This window comes from Epinephelus moara, chromosome 10 (assembly GCF_006386435.1).
Source record: "Epinephelus moara isolate mb chromosome 10, YSFRI_EMoa_1.0, whole genome shotgun sequence".
In the NCBI taxonomy this organism is placed as follows: domain Eukaryota; kingdom Metazoa; phylum Chordata; class Actinopteri; order Perciformes; family Serranidae; genus Epinephelus; species Epinephelus moara.
In genome coordinates, this window is record NC_065515.1 from 31,027,704 (window position 1) to 31,050,205 (window position 22,502).

A 22,502-nucleotide genomic window follows, 5' to 3' on the forward strand; every position below is an offset into this window, starting at 1 on the left:
ATATACTGATTTCAAATTTAGGAACCACCCTCACTGACACATCAACATGTTAGAAGCATGTTAATGTTCTATCCAGAGCTAATTCTTAATATATTTCAGTATGTTTTTACTCAACATATCAGATTTATTGAAAATATCCCTTGATGTACAGAAAGTAAATGCATTAATGATGCCAAATAACCCATTTCAGGATAATGTGCTCATGTATAAGAATTATGTCTTAATGCACTGGTTCCCTATGGGGGTCGGCAAAGGTTCACTGCAGAGTCGCAAGACCTACTTGATTTTAAGGGGTGGAGGAAAAAACAGCATTTCATTCATTTCTGTGAAGAAAGCTAAATGAAATTGTTTTTTTTTTAGATTATTATTTAAGATGTTAACCACAAAGGATCCTGAACTCAAGCTATGTAGACAGAGCCTTCAATTTCTGTTAAACAGCCTCGTCCTCCATTAGAAAAGTACACAGTTAAACACCCAAAGAGCTAATGACACAATGGCCAAACATAATGGAAAAGAAAACACTGCATTTTTCAAAAAAGAAGCCTATGAAAGACAGACAACTGTATAAAAAGTCTGATGCAATATCCACAGGAAAATAAAATCTGCTCAAAATTCATCCACATCATTCATTTTACTCAGACGTCCTGTGGTTAATGTGCTCACCATTTGGGTTAATCATACTGTTTATCAGGTGTTCTGTATCAGTAATGTAAATCACTTAGTCAGGGGTTGTCATATTGCTCAGTGATAAAAAAGGAGGAAGTCAGGAACCACAGGTTTAATGTGTACATATCACCTTTATGTTGCAGCTGGTAAAGGTGGGGCTAATTTAAATTACTTTATAACACGATGTTGTGTAGGTTAATCTATGACAATGAACCAGAATTTATTTGTTGATAATATTTTGTATTAATAATGTGAATCTGCAAAGTAACAGCAGCTGTCAAATTAATGTAGTGGAGTAAAAATACAATATTTTAGTCAAGTAAACTACAATTTTAATAATTCCATCACTGTCAAATATATTGTTTCCTGCTCTAAAAACATGTTAAATGAATCTTAATAAACCAACATGATGTAACTATCTGCCCCAATAACATCAACCACTGAAATGACCTCATTGCCTGCTGAAACCTGATCCTCTTACAGGATTGCCCCTCCTCTTGGCAGACTCACTTCCTCTCTAAACTCTCCACTGTACTCTGTCAGCACGTCTGACGTGTGTACCCGCCTTTTGCTCCCCGCTCCCTCTGGTGTGTTTTTCTTCTCTGGAATGTACCAGACTTGCCCTGAAGGGGTTGCAAGACATGAAAAAAAAGAAAAAGCACTGGAGGGACGCCAAGAACAAAGGGGAAGGATTTCAGGCTGCAACCAATCAGACTGGAGCGTGTCCAACTCTGTCAGGGTTTACACGGCAGCGTCTGCCATGTTGTTTGTGATGGTACAATGTGATTATTTAACATGCAGAGAAAAGGGTTTGGGAGATTGTGTGACTCAGCAAATGTTTGAATGAGCACACACCCTTAACGGTTTTGTGGCTCGTGAGTCACATGCACAACTGTAGCTAGTGTAGGGATCATGATTTCAGGGGCCCACAGCTGGAAAGCACCCACAAAAGTTCCAGTAAGCAGAGGTATTTTTATAAAGTGAAGACCAGAGGGAAGTTATCTCAGTTCATCCAACCACAGCCAATGCCCTGTTTTGATCCAAAACAGTTGCTTATGCCAGCTTCTCCACTGTATGAATTTGCTTCTTGACTTTATCTTACTTACACTAAATTTAAAATCTGTCCAGCTATTCAAATGTGTCACCTGTTGTCTGAAATTAACAGGTCAAACTATTTTATTGAGGAAATAAACAGTGAAATGAAAGAATGAAAATTGTTAGTTGTAGCCCAAATTGTGAAAATACAACAATACAATCAAAGTGTGACTTAATGTAGTTAATCACGCTCTGTATTTAAAGATACATTTACATAATCTATTGAGAAATCTACACAATAACATCATACATATAACATGTCTTGCACTTACTCACTTCCTTTTAGTCCCTAAAAAGTGCCGTACAGGTGATCATTTATGACATGTAAACACTGAACCTCTGCGTTACTCAGAAAAGCCACAAAAGTCTAAGGAAATGACACATCTCAGCTGTGTGCTGACTGGTAACAGATTGCAGCTGTTGGTGTATAACCCAATCTGAAATTAGATTCTAAGAATTTAGAATTATGATTAATGTCCACATGCTTTGTTATACGTGTTTGTGTAGCAAAGGCAAAAGAAAAAAAGTATGTGAAAGGTTTTCCAGAGCACAACTGGAACAAAACAGAGGATGTTGCAAAATCCTCTGTTACTCCTTCTGAGTTAAAGGTTTTTTCAAAATATCGGATTAACTTCAGTGCTCCAGAGGGTCGTTTTTCTACTGTAATACCTAAAGCATACACTTTTACTAGAGGTTATTTTAGATCCTTTTTCTGGCTCGAGGCGACTTTCTTCCAGGAAGTTTGCTCTGGGAAGGTTTTCTTAGAAAGGGTACGATCAGCACCCTGGGGCACCGCAACCTTCCCACTAGTGAAAAGTATGCAACTCATTGTAACCGTTTAAAACGGGCTGGCTGCTTTTGCACACTTATCTTCTTGGTCTCTGACAGTTTTATTTGTAAGCGCCAGACGTGTGCTCTTTATGAATACATATGCAGTTGAGACAACATACTGCTCATACACAGATGCATGCAGCGTGCAGTACTGTACTGTTTACAACAGATAGTGCAGGAATGTTTTTGCAACAAATCCTGCTGGTTTGGACTTCGGTTCATTTCAACACATCAATCAAAATGACTTCTAGTCATTCACAAAGCATTTTATAGCTTTGTGCTTCTTTACTGTTATGACACACCAGTAGTCATATAGGTGCAAGCCCTGAGGATAGTGATACTTCTGCATAAGTAGCTTTAAAGTTTCTGATAGCATCACACATTCTGTAGCTCATCATTAAAGCTACGTGATGTTTACACTGAGACCCAAGGCTCAGTGTTCTGTACCCTGACATCAAATAAAAAATGTACTTGTCTTGTTTATCATTTGACATCTCTGGAACATTTGGGACCTCCTCTAGAGTTAAAAATAAAGTTGCACGGATTTGAACAATGTTTGGCTGCACAGTGTGAGTTTGTGCTTACTGGTCCACAGAGGTTTGCATGTTGAAAAACTTGTGGGGCACTTTGGAAATGTGTTGAATTTAATTTCCGTGCAGCTTACTGTATTGGGAAGTTGAACAAATTGCAACATCTGCAGTTTCACCTCCATACAGCATTGGGATATTGAAGACTAGCTTCTGAACCTCAGTGTCCTCATGAACAACAACCCACCTCTGTTATATCATGTTTCACACTAGAATAACTTCACCCTGAAAACAGAGCCCCCTCCTGAGTATCTCCTGTATGAGTGCTATCCACATCTGAAATGAGGTTGCTGACACTTGAAGTTATTAATGATGACCTATCCCTGCTCCTTTTGACCTGTAGTAGCACAGATATGCCCCTTGCACGTCAACGTGTGATCTTGTTTTCCCACTAAACCTGCAACTACACCATGTGCTCCTGGCTAGGGATAGTCAGCCAGTATCTTGCGTAATGTTTGCTACCACTAGGCTTATGTTTGAGGGGTAGAAGGTGAAAGGAGGAGGAGAGGAGGAGAGGCGGAAAGCCTCCGGTCACAAGACAGTCCAGTCCTGAAAACAACCCGTACATGGTTTTAACTTGAACACCTTTGATAAACAATAGATTAATGCTCTGCAGTGCAGGTCGGTGGCCAAGGGATTATATGCAGTGATATATAACAGTTAAAACAAATCGAGGTGGACGTGCTGGACAAACTGACAACACAGCACATGGTGCAATAAAGCATTTGCACATCTTGGCACACAATGCGACATGTGGTAATTTCCTATCATTCGTATGTGGACTTAATTAAGGCGACTCATGTAGAAGAATAATATCAATATGAGACAACAAAGGGTTTTGCCACCCCTCTGTCAAAATACCACTGCCTTTAATCTCTGTAAATACTGTATGGACTTGTCATGTCTGTGGCAATATTGCTCTGGCATCTCACAATGAGCAGATGAGTTAAGAGAGCACACGTTTCCACATCATCAGAGTTCTTGGATTTCTTTCATTATCACAACCATGTGACAACGTCTCCACCCTCGTCTGACCAGCCTCCTCATTAAGCTTCGAAAAGTGCTGTGTCTGCCTTGTCACACATCACCAAGGGTGGGGGGGCTGCAACTGGCTACTGTGCTCACGTTCCCTGTCAGTTTCTGTACCTAAAATCTAAATATATACTGTGCATTGTATGAATCATTTTGAGTACGTTTTCCATTTGTGTAATTTAAGTTGCTGTCTTTAAAAGTATCAGTATTGCAGAGTTTCCCAAAAGCAAATAGACTTTAAAGGTCAAGTGTGAAGGATTTAGAGCCATCTATTGGTGGAAATGGTGTACAATATTAATACCTTTGTTTCCATTAGTCCATAATAAAATAATATACCATAATGAGAGTAAGTATTGATGTTTTTCATTACCTTAGAATGAGTCGTTTAAATCTACATGGAGACATCTATGACTGCAGACGCATTCCGTTTGTACACGACACGCCCCTACAAGCCATGCCCACCACCAGTACAAGACAAGCCCACCAACTGTCTGAACCCTGCTATGATGCGACATTGTAATTTAGCAATAATCCAGTATATAATTAATTATTCATGGTGACGTGATTAACCAGGAACGAGATGTAACCCTTGCCTTTACTCTTACCCTGACTTTAACAACCTCCCTTTTAAACTATAAAACTTCATCATTGGGCAATCGCTCACTTAGCATTTTCTTAAGGGCTTTCACATCCAGACGGAAGAGCGAAGGGGGTTGATCGTGGACTGATGTGTAGTTTATGGTGGGCGAGTCACTTAACTGCTCCAGCTGCAGTTATACCTTCTTGACCACGTGTGGAGTGAGACCTCTCCCACAAATTCTGCCATATTGTTCTACAGTAGCCTAGAATGGACAAATCAAACACTAGCTCCAGATAGGGACGTTTACTTTTACTTGTTTTTACATCACCCACTGTAATCCTCCTACATAATTAACACACGGGAAGAGAAGTTTCAGCTCTGCAACCTCACCGCTAGATGCCACTAAATCTTTCACACTAGACCTTTAAATCTAGCAGCGTTAGTTTGATAAAAATCCAAATATTGAATACCACGTACTACTTGTATTCAGTAGCGGAAAGCAACTCTTAGTGTTTGCATGCACTTAAGTATAGTTTTGAGGTACTTCCATGTTGTGCTACTTTATAATCCCACTTCAGATTCAAATATATGTGAATTTGTGAGCTGTAGTATCTGTTACTTTTTTTTAGATCAAGGTTTTACAAACAAAACAGATGTTGATCTTGTTATAGATCATGATAACTTACAGGATGTAAAAAGGAAAATGTAGCTTTACTACATATGCTCCTGCATTATGAGTAAACTACTTTCACTTTTGATAGCCAACTGTAGGTGGATTTTAATACGTCTACTTATTTGCTTGTACTTAAGTAACATCTTGAATGAAAGACTTTTACTTGTTAAGTATTTTTCCTTTGCTTCTTTTACTGGCAAAGACAAAAAAAGCAAACCTGAAATTTCCTCTTGATTGCATGAGAGTGCGTGCGTGTTGGACGGTGTGATACTGCAATGCCAAAACAAGTGAAGTCATGCCACTGTGACTGTCCCAGTGTGACTCAGATGGGGGGGGGGGGGTCGGGTTCTTTGAACACCCATCTGGCCATTTCCATTCATGGCGGGGCGTGAGAATAAAGTTTAAGGCTCTATAAATGTAAATATATCCTTTTCTGAGACACAAAGAGGGAGATGGGTGGTGTGTGTCTGCTAGCGCTCATTGTTTATATGTTTTACGTAACATAACGCTGACCAATTATCCTGTTGTGCACTGGTTCATAGTTTTAATGTGGCTTTGACGTCCAGTGACAGCAGCATAAAGTTAATTTGATTTGAACGCCGTCATAGTGTAAACTGGTGGATCTGGTCTGTTGGCATGTTCTGCTAATCTCGCCTCTCTTCACTTCCAGTGCGATCTGTGTCCTCAGTACCGCCTTGGGGGCTGGCTGTGCCGATGTGCACGTACTCGTTGTTTCGTTCCTCCATACATCCCGTCATGGGGCCTCCAGAACAAAACCGAGTACACTGGCTGTGTACCGTTTCGTGTATGTCCGCAGTTTTGTTTATGACCTTTTCCTGAAATGTGTTCAGATTATCACCATAATCTATATATAACACATCAAATAATGTGATTCGTCAAGTTATTTTTTATCCTATGTCTTCTTGCACTACGTCGAACAGCTATTTTCGCTCCTAATCTCGACAAGTGGTAAAGTTGCATCAGCGAGACGAAATGGTACCCAGCCACCATATCAGGTTCTAGAAAGCACGTGACCACACATCCAGTCTGTTGATGCGGTCCCGAGGAAGGAGGAGACGAGGAGGAGTCAGCGGGGAGGTTATAAAAGCACCCACGCCGTTGCCTCTTCGCCACCTTCCACGCACTCACTATCAGGCGACTCCCCCCGTCGACCGTCCTCTGCGGCTTTTGAAGCAGTGGGTCAAACACCGACGCCAACACTGGAGCTGTAAAATTAACAACGGGGTGAGTACAGAAAAGTCGCTTTGGATGGCAGTTATCAACGCTGCCATTTTGTTTGAGCAGTTTGAAATGTAACGGTTCTTTTCGCAGCACTGCAGTGACGTTAGTGTTAACGGTCGCTAACCGTCGTGGTCTGACGTTAAAGTTAACGTTATATCTGATAATGGTTGTGATAATGGTTTACTCGACACCAGTGCTAACGACTTGAGTGATATGACTGGGTAGCGTGTTAATGTTAGCTAAACGACTAGCCTCCCTGCGGCTGTTGATGCGGCCGCTGCCTTCTCACTGGTAAAACTGAAAACAGCTAGGCTTTCCGACACATTTGCTTCTTTTACCCAAACTGTGCTATTGCAATGAGCTTCTCTGTGTTGTATCTTCTAACTCTACTCATTGAAATGGCAGTAACAAACCCATCAGTTAAGTTAAGCTAAACGTGGGTGGCGCTGCAACATTAGGTAGCAGCTGCTGCTGTTGTTGCACTCTTGATTGTTTGTATTAACGTTACCTCAGTAGCATGTGGCTAATATTAGCTAATGTTAATTTGGCATAGTTGGCCTTATTTGATGACGCATTAATTGATTCTGGTGAAACTTTGGTGACTGATCAATGGTACCTGAGTGATTTGTGCTGGTAATGTGAGTTTTAATGCTGCGGTTTGTTTTGCATTGTCGACAGGGCTCCCGTTTAAAGCGCCACAGCAAGCTGACCAGCCAGCGCAGTGTGATCACTTGCGACTCTCTCTGAATCTGTTTCGGAGAAGTGCAAATTGATATCCCAAAAGAAACCACTGCCGCCGCCGCCGCACGTCCACCAAAATTAACCCAAATCGGAGCAAAATGGTGCAAAACAAAATGACCGAAGTTAAGGGATTCCACCGCTCTTTCAAGGTAAGTTTGAGATATGTCGAGGGCATAATGCAGAGCTGCTATCATCATGCCTTTTTGGATGTCCCTGTAATCAGAGCACGTTTGTCAGCATATAAGAAGACGTCACCTCGCTATATATAAACACATCTGTCGCTCTCCCACGTCAAATGGTTGACATGTAGGCTGTGTGGCCTGATAACACGTGTGTGTTCAGTTAATGGAGTGTGACTAGAGTGGGAGGCAGCTAAGAAGTCTAAGAACTGCTGCAGGAAATGTGGCTCTCGCAAACATATTTAGCAATATTTTTATATTATTAAGGTGGACTGTTGTAGGTCTCAGGGTTTCTTGGGAGCTGTGCATTAAATATCAGTGGTTGTTTCAGAACTTTCCACTCATCGGCTGTTTTCCTATTTTGAGCCTACTTTCAGTTTATGGCTTTAGGATTGAAGATAACAAGGCTCTTATCAGTTATGACTGTCTTAGAATTGATACTCTCGGCTAAATGGCTCATCGATAAGATTACGTACCTTAACAAGCACGTTTTTTCATTCTCTCACTCCAGGGCCAGAATCCCTTTGAATCTGACGACTTCACTAAAAATGGATCCCATCTTATTGATTCATCATTTAATTTTGAGTCCTCCCCAAGACATGGTGAGTGTTTAACCTCAGTGTTTTGAAAACTGTTGTTTTCTTATCTGTGTTCTGTCAATGTAATCTATAATGCTTTAGTTGCACCAAGAGTGACCTAGTTCATTCATTGAGGCTGGTCTCTATAATTAGGCATAATTGCACTATTTACTTACAACGAGCACAACGCGATTGCCCTTAAATTTTGTTTTCCCTTAGTGTTTATTTTTTAGTTTGTTTGGGTTGTTTCCTAATAGCACATGATAATGTAGGCACTCCTGTTTTGACAGACATGCCTTCCAGCCAGCCTATCGACATCCCCGATGCTAAGAAGAGAAACAAGAAGAAAAAGCGTTGCCGGGCAACTGACAGTTTCTCTGGACGATTTGAGGGTAAAAGCTGTTATTCCCAGCATCATCATGTTACTGTTATAAGAAACACTTCATAAAGCATTATGTACTACATTCAGAGAGACTCTGCTCCTCAGTAAAATTGAGCATTTTCCTAATATGTGAAATTATGTGCTACAGATGTCTACAGACTGCAGGAAGAATTACTTGGGGAGGGCGCGTATGCCAGAGTGCAAACATGCATCAACCTCATCACCAACAAAGAGTACGCCGTCAAGGTAATAAAAACAGACATTCTCATACACTTAATAGATGACTAATATATTTGAAAAACATTAGCATAATGCATCAAGTCTTGATTCCTGCAAGTCACTGCTCCTGTCTCGTGTGTCTGTGAATGTCGTCGTTGCCTCATAACACTTGCCTGTTGTCTGTGTGGGGCACCATGGCTAGTGATCAATATAGAGATGTTACATTTCAAGGACCATGCTTGGTTACCTCATCAGTGACTTTGAGATGTGAGTTGAGAATTGCAATGCCTTTGTACATGGAGCAGCCCTGGGCTATTGCATACAGTTGAAGAGCTAAATGCAAGAAAACTAGGATATGGGATGTGCGTCATTGTGTCCATGTTTCCTTCTTTTCACTGGTTATTCTTTAAAAATCTTGTTCAGGGAAATTCTCATCCTGAGGCAGGATACTTGTTTTCCTTTTCCGCTATGTTCAGTTCTGTATGGTGGATGTCTGCAGGCTGTCATCTTTGTTGTGCGTCTGCTGCACTCTTTTTTCTGAGTGTGCAACACTAGCTGCTGTTAAACACTTCCCCTTACTGTTTTCATAGATGGTCAGCCTATCAGAGAGCAGGGAGGGATATACCCACCCCTTTTCCTTACTCCTATTGCCTACAGAGGACGCTCATAGTGAGAACATTGTGTACTGGTTACTGTGCCAAAACAAAACCCACATAGAGAGGAGGGAGGGGCTCTTGGTGAGGGTTGTGACCCAGGGTGTTTACACTGCTTTGTTCTCCTTCTCGCTCAGTACAGTTTTACTTTTTTTTCCCTGTGTAAATGGGGTGTGGACTTGTGAATACATGTCTTGACTCCTGAGGGACTTCCCTTTTTTCTCTTTTATATTTAATTCTCATTTCCTCATTTTTAGGAACATAACATTGTGAAAGATTTTTCTTCACTAAAAAGGTGAACTGAGGCTTGTTTTTCTTTTCGTACATACTTGGCCCCTAACCCACTAATCCCACTGGGACACTGAACGTAAACACCAAGCTATTTTTTAACTTCTGATAAACTCCTACTTGCAGTTTAATTCTGTTGAAGTGTTAAAGGAGGTGTTGACCATTCAAGGCTGATTCCCCATAGAGCAAGTGTCCATATCATTACCAATTAATATTTTAGAGGAATCGGAGCACACGGTCTGTCATGTGACCACGGTCTGTTAGCGTTGTTTACCCAGGGATGGTTTGGTAGATCCCTTGGGACTTGCAGTTCTGGGGGAGGAGGCATGAGGGTCGGCAGTTATTGGAGGTCATTTAGGAGTCTGAGCTGCTGCCAGATGTCCTGTCTGTCCCCTCCCCCTCCAGACGGGGTGAGTTGCATGTGTGGGCTCCTTGTGTTGCAATTGCAACAAAAGCCTCAGAGCACCAAGGGCGAGTAGAGGGTTGTGCAGTGCATGCCTATCAACAAATCCTTCCCCTCAAAGGTATCATTTCACAACCCTGGGTTGATGATTGAACACGCAGCGTGACTCGGTGGGGCCTTGTTTTGCAGCAGATTGTTGTGATTCTGATCTGTGATTTGGATAAACAGCCATAAATCTAGTACTTATCAAATATCTGTCCACCCACTTATCATGTTGAGAATGCATCTGTCTGTTATGTTTTGCGGTTTCTTTTATATATGCACCAGTCATTATCAGGATGGGAGGTTTGTGTAGTGATAGGGAGAAAGTGAGCTGATTGGGGGCTGTTTGTGCTGCTGACTCAGACTGGAAAAGTGCAGAGGCTTTGGACTGCTCATAGGCCTCTTGTCTGTCTATTAATCCTAGACACACACTGCAACTCTGGCCCCACTGCGCTTCAATAGCAGCTGTAATCCAGCTACCAGGAAGAGAAACATGCACAGCCTCCCAAGCAGACAATAACCAACCAGGGCTGGAAAATTCAGGCCTTTTGCTTTGGTGTCAGCAGTCTATCTTTCTCTCTCTCTTGGCAGGGCATCGTGCAGCTGGTGGCCCCTCAGTGGTTTAGTTCCAGGCAGCACAAAGTTATATTTAGCAAGCTTTTTTTTGTGTTATCGTAAACAGTTTTGGATTAGCCCATGGGATGTTTCAAAGGAACACTTATGGCTACTTAAGAGTGCTTAAGATTTAAATATGGGTCACACATGAAGTGCTTAATATAGGGATGCTGTGACTTGTTACATTCTCACCCTGTTGTCCGCTTTGGCAGGCAGAGCTGAAAGTAGGTTAAACTATCTTTACAACTGTGTCACAGGGTGGGATAAAGGTAGGAGCGCAGGAAAATGCTGGTCTGGTATGGAAGGAAAACAGTTCTAGGGCCCTGTATGGAACATATAATCTGTAATACACCGCAAACACAGGCACGGGATGGGTTTTGTGGTGCAGTGTGAGGGGACGGCCTTCACCCAAAAACATTAACTCTCACGGACAGGGTCTGTTTTTCTTTAGCCATCAGTGCATTTTTCAGAACTGTCCTCCATCCTACTGCTGTGGAAAACATGAAAGTCAGACTTATTTGTTCAGTGGGGTATTTTTAGATAATGTGACTGAACTGAAATGTTCTGTTCCAGATCATCGAGAAAAGGCCGGGTCACAGCCGCAGTCGTGTCTTCCGTGAGGTTGAGATGCTCTATCAGTGCCAGGGCCACAGGTAATTTACTTTTGTCAAGTCTAACTAATGTAATGCCACCAGATGAATGTATGGAGACAGTACCACAGACTGACTGACCCAGTTTGTGCTAAATCTTATTCTGTTGAAGCCCCCTAGTCCCCTTATTCTTAAATGTTCACTAGATGACTCGGACACTAGCTCATCGTGCTTTTTTTTTTTACCCTGCAGTAACATCCTGGAGCTGGTGGAGTTCTTTGAAGAGGAAGACAAATTCTACCTGGTGTTTGAAAAGCTCAGAGGAGGTTAGTGAATCAAAGCTGCTGCAGGTTCCCTGCATCTGATCTCTTAGTTTATTTTTAAACATTCCTGTAACACACGTGAACAGTCTTCGGTCTGTAGCCAGTTTTTTTTGGTCCCTGTGTGGGAAAGGATTTATTCTGTGCTTTTTGCTCGTACATATAGCTGATATACTCTTCTTCTTGCCGTTATTAGGGTCAATCTTGGCACACATTCACAAGAGACGGCACTTCAGTGAGCAGGAAGCCAGTGTTGTCGTGCAGGAAATTGCCAGCGCTCTAGATTTCTTGCATAACAAGGGTAAGACCTCTCGTGTCATATTTACAATTGTGATTTCTAGATCTAACTTGCCACAGGCAGAAGCATCTTGTTCCTTAACGAACTATATTATAAAAAAATACATTTTCCTTGATTCTGGAACAATGGCTAGATCTTGCTAACAAAAAAGACTAACTCATTGCTTTGCTTTTTTTCCAAGGAATGGCACATAGAGACCTGAAACCTGAAAACATCCTCTGTAAGACTGAAGACAAGGTGAGTTAACTGTTAACATGTTTGAGCCCAATTAATTCAAATGTCAAGTGTGATAAGGTGCTCCAAAATGATATGATTTTGAAAGATTCTGAACTTAAATCTCTTTTTCAGATTTCCCCAGTCAAGATCTGTGACTTTGACCTAGGCAGTGGGATCAAGTTGAACAGCGACAGCTCACCCATCTCCACCCCTGAGCTCCTCACTCCTGTAAGTCCACCTGCATTTTGTGCTTGTCTTGTTAGCCAAACAGTTTATACCCTTTTAGTGAAGGCAGATGCATGCCAGCAATGTATGAGTACAGCCATTGAGAGAAAGGAACAAATGAATCTGTCATATGGTCTTGGTCACATTTCCTCACAGTCATTTGTGACCTTGTTGTGAAACGGGTCTTTTCAGACTGTAAAATAACATCTTTATCAAGTCTAACTGGCTAGTTGCCTATTGGGTAATCCACAGTGGTGTTAGCTGCAGCGCAGCTTGTGATTGGGAGACAGAGAATGTTGTGTATCAAGGTTAAAGTCGTTCAGTGTTGGGCAGTTTCTTTGAAATGGCATGGATTGCTTCCTGAATGTCCCAATCTGGCGGTTTTTATCTTACCTTATCATGCTGAAGTATCAGCAGCACTTGGATAGACATGCCTTAGTTTAAAGTCAATGTCCTGTTGCTTATCTGTTGCAAATATTGAGGCCCACAAGTTTGGGGTTATGATTGTTTAACTTCTCTGCTGTCGTCACAACACAAAGTAAATCCTCTGAAGACCGCCCAGAAAAATGGGACCCTTGCAACCTCAGTGGGGAGTGGTAAAGTTGAACTGGCAAGCTTTCTGTATGTCAACACTCTGTCTGCTGGTTGTGTGGGGGGCTGAATAGACGGACCAGAGCAGGTGAAGGATAGCCGTTTAGCCTGCAGGAATGTAGGAGTGGGTGGGGGGTTTTCTACACTGGTAACTTCATCTTCCTTTAGCAGAACTAATAGATAGAGCCCATCCCTGGACTATTTGAAGGGGGCATAGTTTTTCGGGGCCAAGAGGCCTCGTGTTTAGTCTACACAGATTTTGATGCTACATGTGAGTTTGGTGCAGTGGGGTGCACCTATTTACATGATATTGCCTGCCTCTTCACAGTTTTATCCTCAAGTTTTGGTGTACATAACCGCAGACTCGATCGTACGCAAAGATTTCAGTGGAAGAATAGTTGATGCCTGAGGAGAGGACACAATGTGATAGCCTTGAAGGCTGCAGGGAACACACTACGACTCTTACAGAGCCATGTCCTGTGGTATGAAGTTACAATAAAACCCAAACACACCAGCTCTTGCTTATTTCCCCTTTCTCTCTGTGGTATGAGAGGAAAAACACCCACCCTCTCTTTCTGCTTAGTCTCCGCCCAGTGGCCCCAACCACGCTTGTGCTTGTCTGCGCTTTCTTTATGTTCTTTATACAAAGGCTGTGCATAAGGCTTGTTCTAGAAATTTTAGTGTTTCCCCCATACCTAGCAACTGAGTTGTGATTGGCTAGATCAGTGGGAGGGGGAGGGTAACTGGGAGGGACAAATAACCAGTCTGCTCATGCGCCCTGGCTTGTTTTCTTTCCCTTGATCACAGGAACAATGTTATCTGATTTTCATCTCACTATTGGCACACTCACCCTGCCCCCCTCTACCACCATCAACACATTCCTGTAGTTGCTGTTGTGCAATTTTAACGTGCTTTTGCATTTTATTGCTTATATTCCTGATCCAACTGAATGTGTTTAATGGACTTCATCTAAAGGTTGTTTGAAAATGTACAAGTTGACTGCAAATGTGTGTTCTCTGGTACAGTGAAGAACACAGGCAAGAGAGGAGGACCCTTTCTAGGAAGGCGCTAAGTTTAGTTTACTAAGAACTCTGTACAAGTGACTGCCTGTCTGCTTGGCATGAAATAAATCTGACTGTTCAAATGTCAGCTCTCACGTGTGGCAGCTGGGAACTGGGTGGAACTGCAACATGTAGACAACACAGAAGCAGCTTAGACGGTTTAAAAAAAAAAAAAAAAAATCAAGGAACTGCTTCTGTTATTTGTTCTTGTCACAGATGCAGGTGCAGCTGCATGACGACAGAACAGGTCTTCTTCCTGTAAGCCTCTTCAGATAATCCTGTAGTTTACAAACAGCAGAGGTGTGGGTTTGTCATCGGTGGTGTCAGTGTGGCCTGACTAGTCACATGGTTTCAGGAAAGCCCCGGGTTGCAATACCAACAAATCCTGTGGTAGCAGCAGCTTATCATCTATCTGCAGCTTACAGTAAAGTTAGGAGTATGTGACTGATACAAGTTCAGGAGGTGTTTGCAGCAGCAGCACAGGAAGGTTTGTGGCTGTACCAGAGCCATTATTAGTTCGGCTCTTATCTCTGGCACTTGGAGGCGGTTCTATACTGGCTATCTTTACCCAGGCTTGTCTTTGATTGATGTCGTATTTGTGGCTTTGTAACAAGATTAGCCCTGATAGCTGTTTTTTTGATAACACAGCTATCACATTGCCTTTCAGTTTTGGGGCACCTTGGTAGGCAGAAATATCCTTTTGTGCCTGTGTCTTTATTTCTGCAGCAGCTGCATTTGGCCTGAATCCTTCAGGCTTGTCTGTGGAGGCAGTCGGCCCAGACATGATGTTGGTGGTGGAAATGTGGGGGCTGGGTTTTTTTTTTCTCCGACAGAAGCAGCTTTGTCTGAGACGAGATTCCTGTGCAGCAAATTTCATTACATAAGGGTGCAGCAGGGTGGAGGAGGAGTTAAGAGACAGCTGGGATTTGATGCTGGGACACAATAGATGCCTGCTCAATGTAAACATGCTCACCCCACAGATGGAAGGAAGGATATAGGCCAGGGGGCTTTGCCAGGATGTAGGCCTAGACAAATTCTTATACACAAGATGCTTGACTCTCTGCTACCATTTTGAAAACAACTGATCAGTCAAAGGATGGATTAAGAGATATTCTCAGAGCAGGTCCTCTGATTTTATACCAGTAGTGGTCTATATTTAGGACTTCCTCTAGAAGTCGTAAAGAATCCAAGAAGCACAACTTCAATTCATAAAACTATAACAATTCTTGTTTCAGTTAATAGAATGAAGCCACAGTGAAATGTTCACGTGTCCTGCTGAACTAGCGACCTGCTCCTCTTTTCTGTTCCGAAAGTATTAAAACAGCACTCGGGGCTTGTTTCTAAGTTACGTAACCATGGCGGGCTCAGCCCAGTCTCTGGCTCTGCGGGACAACCAATCCTCTTTTCCCTGCTCAGTGTTTGCCCTAATTTCTTCCTTAGCTACATAACAAGGTATCGTCAGAGCCACGCCAACCCTTGACCTCAGCCCATTCTGCCTGGTTTATGTACAGCTGGTTGGTCAAAGCAGTGACTCACTGCTGCTGCCTACCCACACTAACCTGCTTCATTATAGCATAGCCCTCCCTTCCTCTACCCTTGATGTGTAATCGTACACGATGTTCTACTTGGGTGTCCTGAGAAAAGCTGCATAGCACTTTTTAAATGAACCCATCACTGCACATAATAAGCATGTGACTGTCACATAGGCAGCCCCCTCCTAACACACAGCGTAAGAGTGGGCCTCAAGCCTCAGCACTTGCAACCACGAGGTATCAGCTGAATGAAGGAATTTAGGACACAGCTAAGAGAAGCTTGTATTTCTTTCTTAACTCTTTTCCTGCTTTTGTTCGCTTACTGCTTATGTTATCCCTGGGGCTAACAAACTTGTTTTTTTGTTTCACAGTGCGGCTCAGCGGAGTACATGGCACCTGAGGTGGTTGAAGCCTTCAGTGAGGAGGCCACAATTTATGACAAGCGCTGTGACCTGTGGAGCCTTGGAGTCATCCTCTACATCATGCTGAGCGGCTACCCACCCTTTGTAGGCCGCTGTGGGGGTGACTGTGGCTGGGAGCTGGGGGAACCCTGCCACACCTGCCAGGTAAGAATTCAACACAATGATGAATACCTACAGTCTTTTTTAAAGTATCTCTAACAGAACATTTGTGAAACTTCAAACTCTGTATTTTCTCCATTAAGGTCAAAGTAACTAATGTAAATATTTTTATGTCAATCTTTAGAACACTTTGTTTGAGAGTATTCAGGAAGGAAAATACGAGTTCCCAGAGAAAGACTGGGCTCACATCTCCTCAAGTGCCAAAGACCTAATATCCAAACTTCTGGTTCGGGACGCCAAAAACCGCCTGAGTGCCAGCCAGGTGCTGCAGCACCCCTGGGTGCAGGGGGTAAGTCTAAAATCATCCATGTTCTGCATGTCTTTGACAAACATTCTTTATGTTTAGGGTTAGTAAGTGTTGAGGTTTTAAATTAATGACCTCTTTTCAATTTTTTCAGGGTGCATCTGACACTTTACCAACATCCATCCTGCATCAAAGGTGAGAAATCACTACAGCTACAGAAGACTGTGTTCCTTCAGACATTTATCCCAAAATATCTGCAATGCGTACTTAAGTTTTTGACTGTTTTTGTCTCTTATCTTGTCCATTAGAACCAGCAGTGCCAGGGATCTGACATTCTTTGCTGACAAGGCCATGGCCGTGAACCGACAGCTGGCTGAACAGGATGGCATGGAAGAGCAGCAGCAGCAGGAAGTCCCGTTTGTTGTTACCGCTTCTGGCTCTTCCATACGCCTCTCACCTCCTTCCAACTCCAAGCTGGCTACGCGCAGGCAGCGAAACAGCCAGCCCAAGGGAGGGCCCGTCTCTGCAGCAGAGCTCCGTCAGCTCTTGGCCCCTCTCGTTATTGTGGGAGACTGTGCCTGAACTTTGTCAACCCAGACCTCTGACCCTTCCGTCAAGATTCAAGTCCAGATCTAAGACTACCCTGAGACACTTTCTCCCCAATTCTGGCCCCTCTCTCTGACGCTGTAGCTGGCCTTGGTTCCTCTGCCATTCAGGCTTTCTTGCCTCGCTGTAAAGGGAGATGCTGCTAGCAGCCCTTCCTCTAAATGCCTTCTGCCCTTTTGCAGCACTTCTGAAGCACATCACCCCAGGGCCTGCATATAGCAAACACACACACATGTGCATGTCAGGGTTGGGGAGGAGGGCCAGTAAGTGATTTGGGAGAGAGAAGTATTTTCTAAGTTATGTTTTTTTTTGTTTTGTTTTCATAAAACTCAGTTCAGAAGAAAGCAGAACACTTATCTTCGAAACTAAGCTCAGACACCAAAGGACAACCTGTTGTGCTGCTCCCACGTTACAACTGGATCCACTGTGAATTAAGTTATCTGGAATGTTCTCTTTGCCTGTGTGTATATGCATGAATGGCCCATCCTGCAGATACGTACAAGCTTATGCAATATGCCAAGATGAAGGCTGTTCCTGTCTAGAAGGGATTCAGTAAAAGGGGTTGGTAGGGCTGTAAGCCAATGCTGTCCGTGCCTGGTGCGGTCCATTAACATGGCTGGGGACTTCAAAGATTTTTTTTTTTTTGTCTCCATTTCAGAAAAATTCCTCAACACTGGGCCTCCTCTGTAAATGTCTGAGATAAAACACGCACTCATCTAGGCTAGTGGTCATGCACTTAATGCTCCTGGAGCAAAGAATGTCTGTCTGTACCCAGCCGGCTATGAATTACTGTTGCACCGATTCATTCAGTTTATTTCATGAACATACGTATATGCCAAACTATCAGTAGCCACACCTTTCAGTGTTTAAATGAGACCGTCAGGCAAGTCTAATAATATTGGATTAAACTAATTTACTTGGTTTGTGATGCATGGCCATCCCAAAATTAGACTTCTGAGCTATCTCTGAAGTATATCTGGTCTGTTGGTACAAGCTAATTTTGTTTGAAACTGGGTCAGTGTTACTTTAATTGTAAAGAATTCATGACATGTCCCCTTGCCACAACCAGAACTTGTTTTTGTTTTTTATTTTTTTTGTAATTTTTGTTTCTACAAATCAATACATAAGATTTAACCTTGACTATTTTGTCAGTAAAGGTTAGAACTCCTATCAGGGGTTTGAAAAGCACATTTTGGCCAATGTGACAGTGTCATCTGTTGATTGAATACATTTATTTGGACCATTTTTCCCCCCGAAAAAGGTTCGCTATTGTCTTGTTTTTTTTTTTATGAGACACCCCTTTCAAAATGACATAAATTCTCATGACAAAAAAGGAGGCAGATAAGATTTTCCAAAAAAGAAACATTAAAAAAAAAAGGAAAACATTCCACAAAAAGAAAAAAAGAAAAAAAAAAAAAGTCTTCCATAAATGTGTAGCTGTATTAAGTTTACTTTATGTTTCATGTTTGAAAACTCCATGTCATTGTGCCACACTGATTTTTATTTTTTCCTTTTTTTGTATGGCTGTTAATAAGCTTTTTATTTTCTATATGGTGGTTTTCATGCAGGTGCTGTTCAGTTCAGGTGAAACACCGGATGTTTTCCTCGTTTTTTGTTTTTAAAAGTTCAGAGTATGTGGTGTATGAGGTGAGATGGAAAGAGTTTGTTTAGTTGATCTGGAGCGTTCATGCCCAGTGAAGGGGAGTTTTTAAGTTTTATTTTTTTATGTGTTAAGAGTTGGCAATAATCTTTTTTTTTTTTTTTTGTTAATTCAGATTAAGTTAAAGCTCATTCTGAAACTGACAGGTAATGGACTGGTGATGAGGTCTCACAACACTGTAGCCATTTCACCAAAGAGGGTTCAAGTCATGACATTGAACGTGTGATCATCACCGAGCAGTGAGAAGTGCGGACTTCTGATTGTCCATGTCCTGTTGCCAGCACTGCAGCAACGGTACTCTGGAAATGGCTCTCTTGGTGTCATTATGCTGATAATAGGACACTGTAATAGTTCTGAAATACCTTTCTACAGATGCATCGTTATGGGGTTTTATGTCTTATAATAAGACTTACTTGAATTTGTGTATGCAGCTGTTTCTTCTCCATTTGGGAAACTACTTTGCTATCAGTAATCTCAAAGCATTAAGCTGATGATCAAGGCAATCTTGGGTTTTTGAAAATACCTATACAGTTCAGTATTCTGCCTTTTTCTCCCTTTTGAGCATCAGATGAGTTGGTCCCTACTTTTTGATAGGGTTGGATACTCAAACGCACACATATTGGCCATACTCTGTAATATCCTGAATGGTATAACAGTTTTTTTGGTCATGACCATTTCTACTTTTGTCGAATGGCAGTAGCTTTTTGGACTGCCTTTTACTGGGGGGGGAGACGGGACAAAATGATATCCTTAAGCCTCGCAATTTTTATATTGTAAGTCATTTTGAAGTAAGCAAGTGTTAAAATCCAGTCATTCATTCAAATGGACAGTCCATCATCCACCTCCCCACAATTTGAATGTAGCCCACAGGCAAAAGCATTTACAATCCAGCAACATTGATCAAAATGTTTTATAAATGCTTCATTTCACGGACATGGTGTGGGGTCATTCTGTCTACGTTGATTCAGTCTCAATTTTATTTTATTGTTTGAGCGTTGACACCTGATTCAAACACTGTCTGAATCACCCCAAGCCCATCGTGTTCATGGGAGAAGATTTAAAATAAATACATCCTTTAATACGAAATATTTTGATTTAAAATAAGCACTTTACTGTACCATGTGAATGATTGCAGTTCACTCGAAGCAACATTTATGACCGTTGCTACAGAATTTTGTATTGTTTTTCTAAAAAAAAAATGCAATAAAATGCTTTGAACTACACACTTGTTCGTCTGATTATTACAACGTCTTAGTATGTTGGTTAAAGGGCTGAAGTGAAGACTGTACTTCCTGTTATGAGCTCTCTCCAGTATCACTAGTTTCATATTAACTACAGTTATCTTTTGGCCAAGGTTGAGGTTGTTTCATCTGATTCTGTGCTGTAAATTTCTAATCAGTAACACTCCCTGATATCTGAGCTGACTGAGTCACATGTCCTTGGCTGATGGCAAATATGAGCTCAGTTGTCTCACACAAATACACTCACTGTAAAATGTGACAGTGGTTTCACCTTGTGTTAGTCATGCAGTGAAGTGCTGTGGGGGGGCGCTATTCACAGCTGCGAGGGCCGGATCTGACGAGACTGATGCAACCTGCTGCAAGAGCTGCAGCTCCTGTGTGCCACCTCATGATCTGCCTGGAAATACAAGATGACTTCTGCTGAATTAGCTGAATGCCAGTGTGTCGTTTCAAAACTGCTGCGAGTCAGGATTTGTCCTGAGGTGAATAATAAGACGTAACAAAACAATTTCTGACACAATACTGACTGAGTGGGTAAACTAAAAGATGGGTGAAGTCAAATTATGTATGCGAGCAAAGAATAACTTAATAATAAAGAAATATAATCAGAAAAGCAACTGGCACCGTGTGTATGATGACTTATCATTTTGGTATTATTCCTATTATAGGTTATGACATGTATAACATTTATTTGGTTTAGATGTTAGAGGTTTCCTTTTGTTATTGGCCTTGTTATCCTAATTATACATTTAAATTATCAATTAATTTCTTAGTCTATCAAATTAATTTTTTTTTTTTTTTTTTAAATGGCCATCACAAGTTCTGAGAGCCCAGAGGAACATCTTGTTGTGTTGCTGTCTGACCAATAGTCCAAAACTAAAAAATACAGTTGAATAAAAACTAGAAAAACATAAAGAAGCTGCAAATCCTCACATTGTGTGGTTGGGACCAGCATTTTTTTTTTGCATTTTTGTTAAATTCAATGGCTTAAACAACCAATTATTAAAACTGAACAGTTTCAGTCCCACTTTTCATGTTTTCATTTACCAAAGTCACCACATTAATATTTAATGTGTCCTCCATTCCTCCCCTTAGATTAATGTGCTGCACTTTACACAGAAATGAGGAAACAAGACTCAACAAATCCAAAAAGCAAACACACACACGCTCACATAAACCCTGTCCATTGCATAACTTCTATTTCAACTCTGCAGACGTCATAAGGCAGGAGGAAATTAAATGATGCAACAGCAGACTGTTTTCTGTACAACATCCAAAGAACATGGGGCAGGCTGATTAAACTCACAGGGGTTTGTCTCCCTCTAGTGGAGAGTTGTCACAGCTGCATGTAGAATCACATTGCCAAAATTAAACTGAAAGACTATCCTCTTGGTATGTAGGTATGATACTACTACTTTATGCAGGTGCAGTAGGTAATATCCTAAAACAGTCACTAAGTTTTGTTTGATAACATCAGAAATTAGATAAAGGGAGGTCAAATTATAATCAATCATAAAATAAAAGGTTTGGTGTGACTTTGCAGTGTCAGCAGAAACATAGGAACAATGTGAGTAATGATGTAATGCAGTTACCTGGCTCTCTATCACATCTTTTCACAAGAACAATACTTCAGCGGTCATACCTGAGGGGAAAAACACACATACATTAAAGTATTCTTGCATCACAGTTAATAACCTTCACTTTAGGTATGAAAAAGACTTTACCAAACAAAAAACTGGACATGTCACAGCGGGAGAAACACAGGTGTTACTGATAACTTTAACGATGACTCTGATTCATGACAGGGAGGCAGCATGAATAGCTTAACTACCGGTGTAAACGCCCTGTTAAAAAATAAAACGCCCCTGAGGCTGAAGAAATGTAAGAAGAGTGGCAATTATTACGTCACTAATTACCTGCCTGGAGCACCTGAGTCATGATCGCCGTCTGGGGTCTGAATGAATCACGTGGTGTGTGTGGAGCGCACAAAAAGCCTGAGCACGTGTCAGTCAAAAGTTTGAGAGCGGAGCTGGAGGCAGGTAGGTATCATGGAGCATGTTAGGAAGCGTTTGTAGAGTTAAAACATGTATTAAAAAAAAAAAAAAAAAAATCTGTCAGTGCATATGTGATTTGTGAACAAAGAACATACATGATTGAAGGAAACTAAAAATGGGGAAAAATCTGAAGCTTCTGATAGCTGACCTTCAGTAAACACAAAAAAATGTTTTAAAATTTGCTTATGTGAAGTTAGTATTTAAAAATACTAGCTGATGTTCGACTATCAAATTGTAACTTGGGAATTTACACGTGCTCAGGCAAATGCGATTTCACACATTTAATATTTAATCTATTAACACTTTAGAAACTGGGCTTCTTCTCAGATGTCTTTAGCTGCACAGTTGAAGCAAAAGTTTTTTGTTTTTTTTAAACAGCAGACATTTTGTCTTGCCAAAGTAGTAAAAGCACAGGTAAACAGGTGACATTGCTCAGTAGATGTCACAGTGAGGCAGTATGCACAATACCAGGGTCCC

General features: G+C 41.6%; 1 protein-coding gene and 1 long non-coding RNA gene across 2 annotated transcripts; one reads left to right on the forward strand and one right to left on the reverse strand.

Annotated features, from left to right (window-relative positions):
• The first annotated feature begins 6,554 nt into the window (after positions 1–6,554).
• On the forward strand, positions 6,555–19,951 carry mknk2b (MAPK interacting serine/threonine kinase 2b). Its single transcript, XM_050055498.1, has 14 exons — positions 6,555–6,709; positions 7,385–7,596; positions 8,138–8,228; positions 8,495–8,596; positions 8,735–8,832; positions 11,380–11,459; positions 11,649–11,722; positions 11,913–12,017; positions 12,196–12,251; positions 12,363–12,458; positions 16,011–16,205; positions 16,345–16,509; positions 16,619–16,659; positions 16,773–19,951. The coding sequence occupies exons 2-14, from the start codon at positions 7,546–7,548 to the stop codon at positions 17,044–17,046; spliced, it is 1,428 nt and encodes a 475-aa protein (XP_049911455.1). The 5' UTR covers positions 6,555–6,709; positions 7,385–7,545; the 3' UTR covers positions 17,047–19,951.
• On the reverse strand, positions 17,732–22,439 carry LOC126397037 (uncharacterized). The gene is made up of 2 exons (XR_007570609.1): positions 21,564–22,439; positions 17,732–20,368 (listed from the first exon to the last, which is right to left on the reverse strand). It is a non-coding gene; the product is annotated as an uncharacterized LOC126397037 (long non-coding RNA).
• Positions 22,440–22,502: the final 63 nt, after the last annotated feature.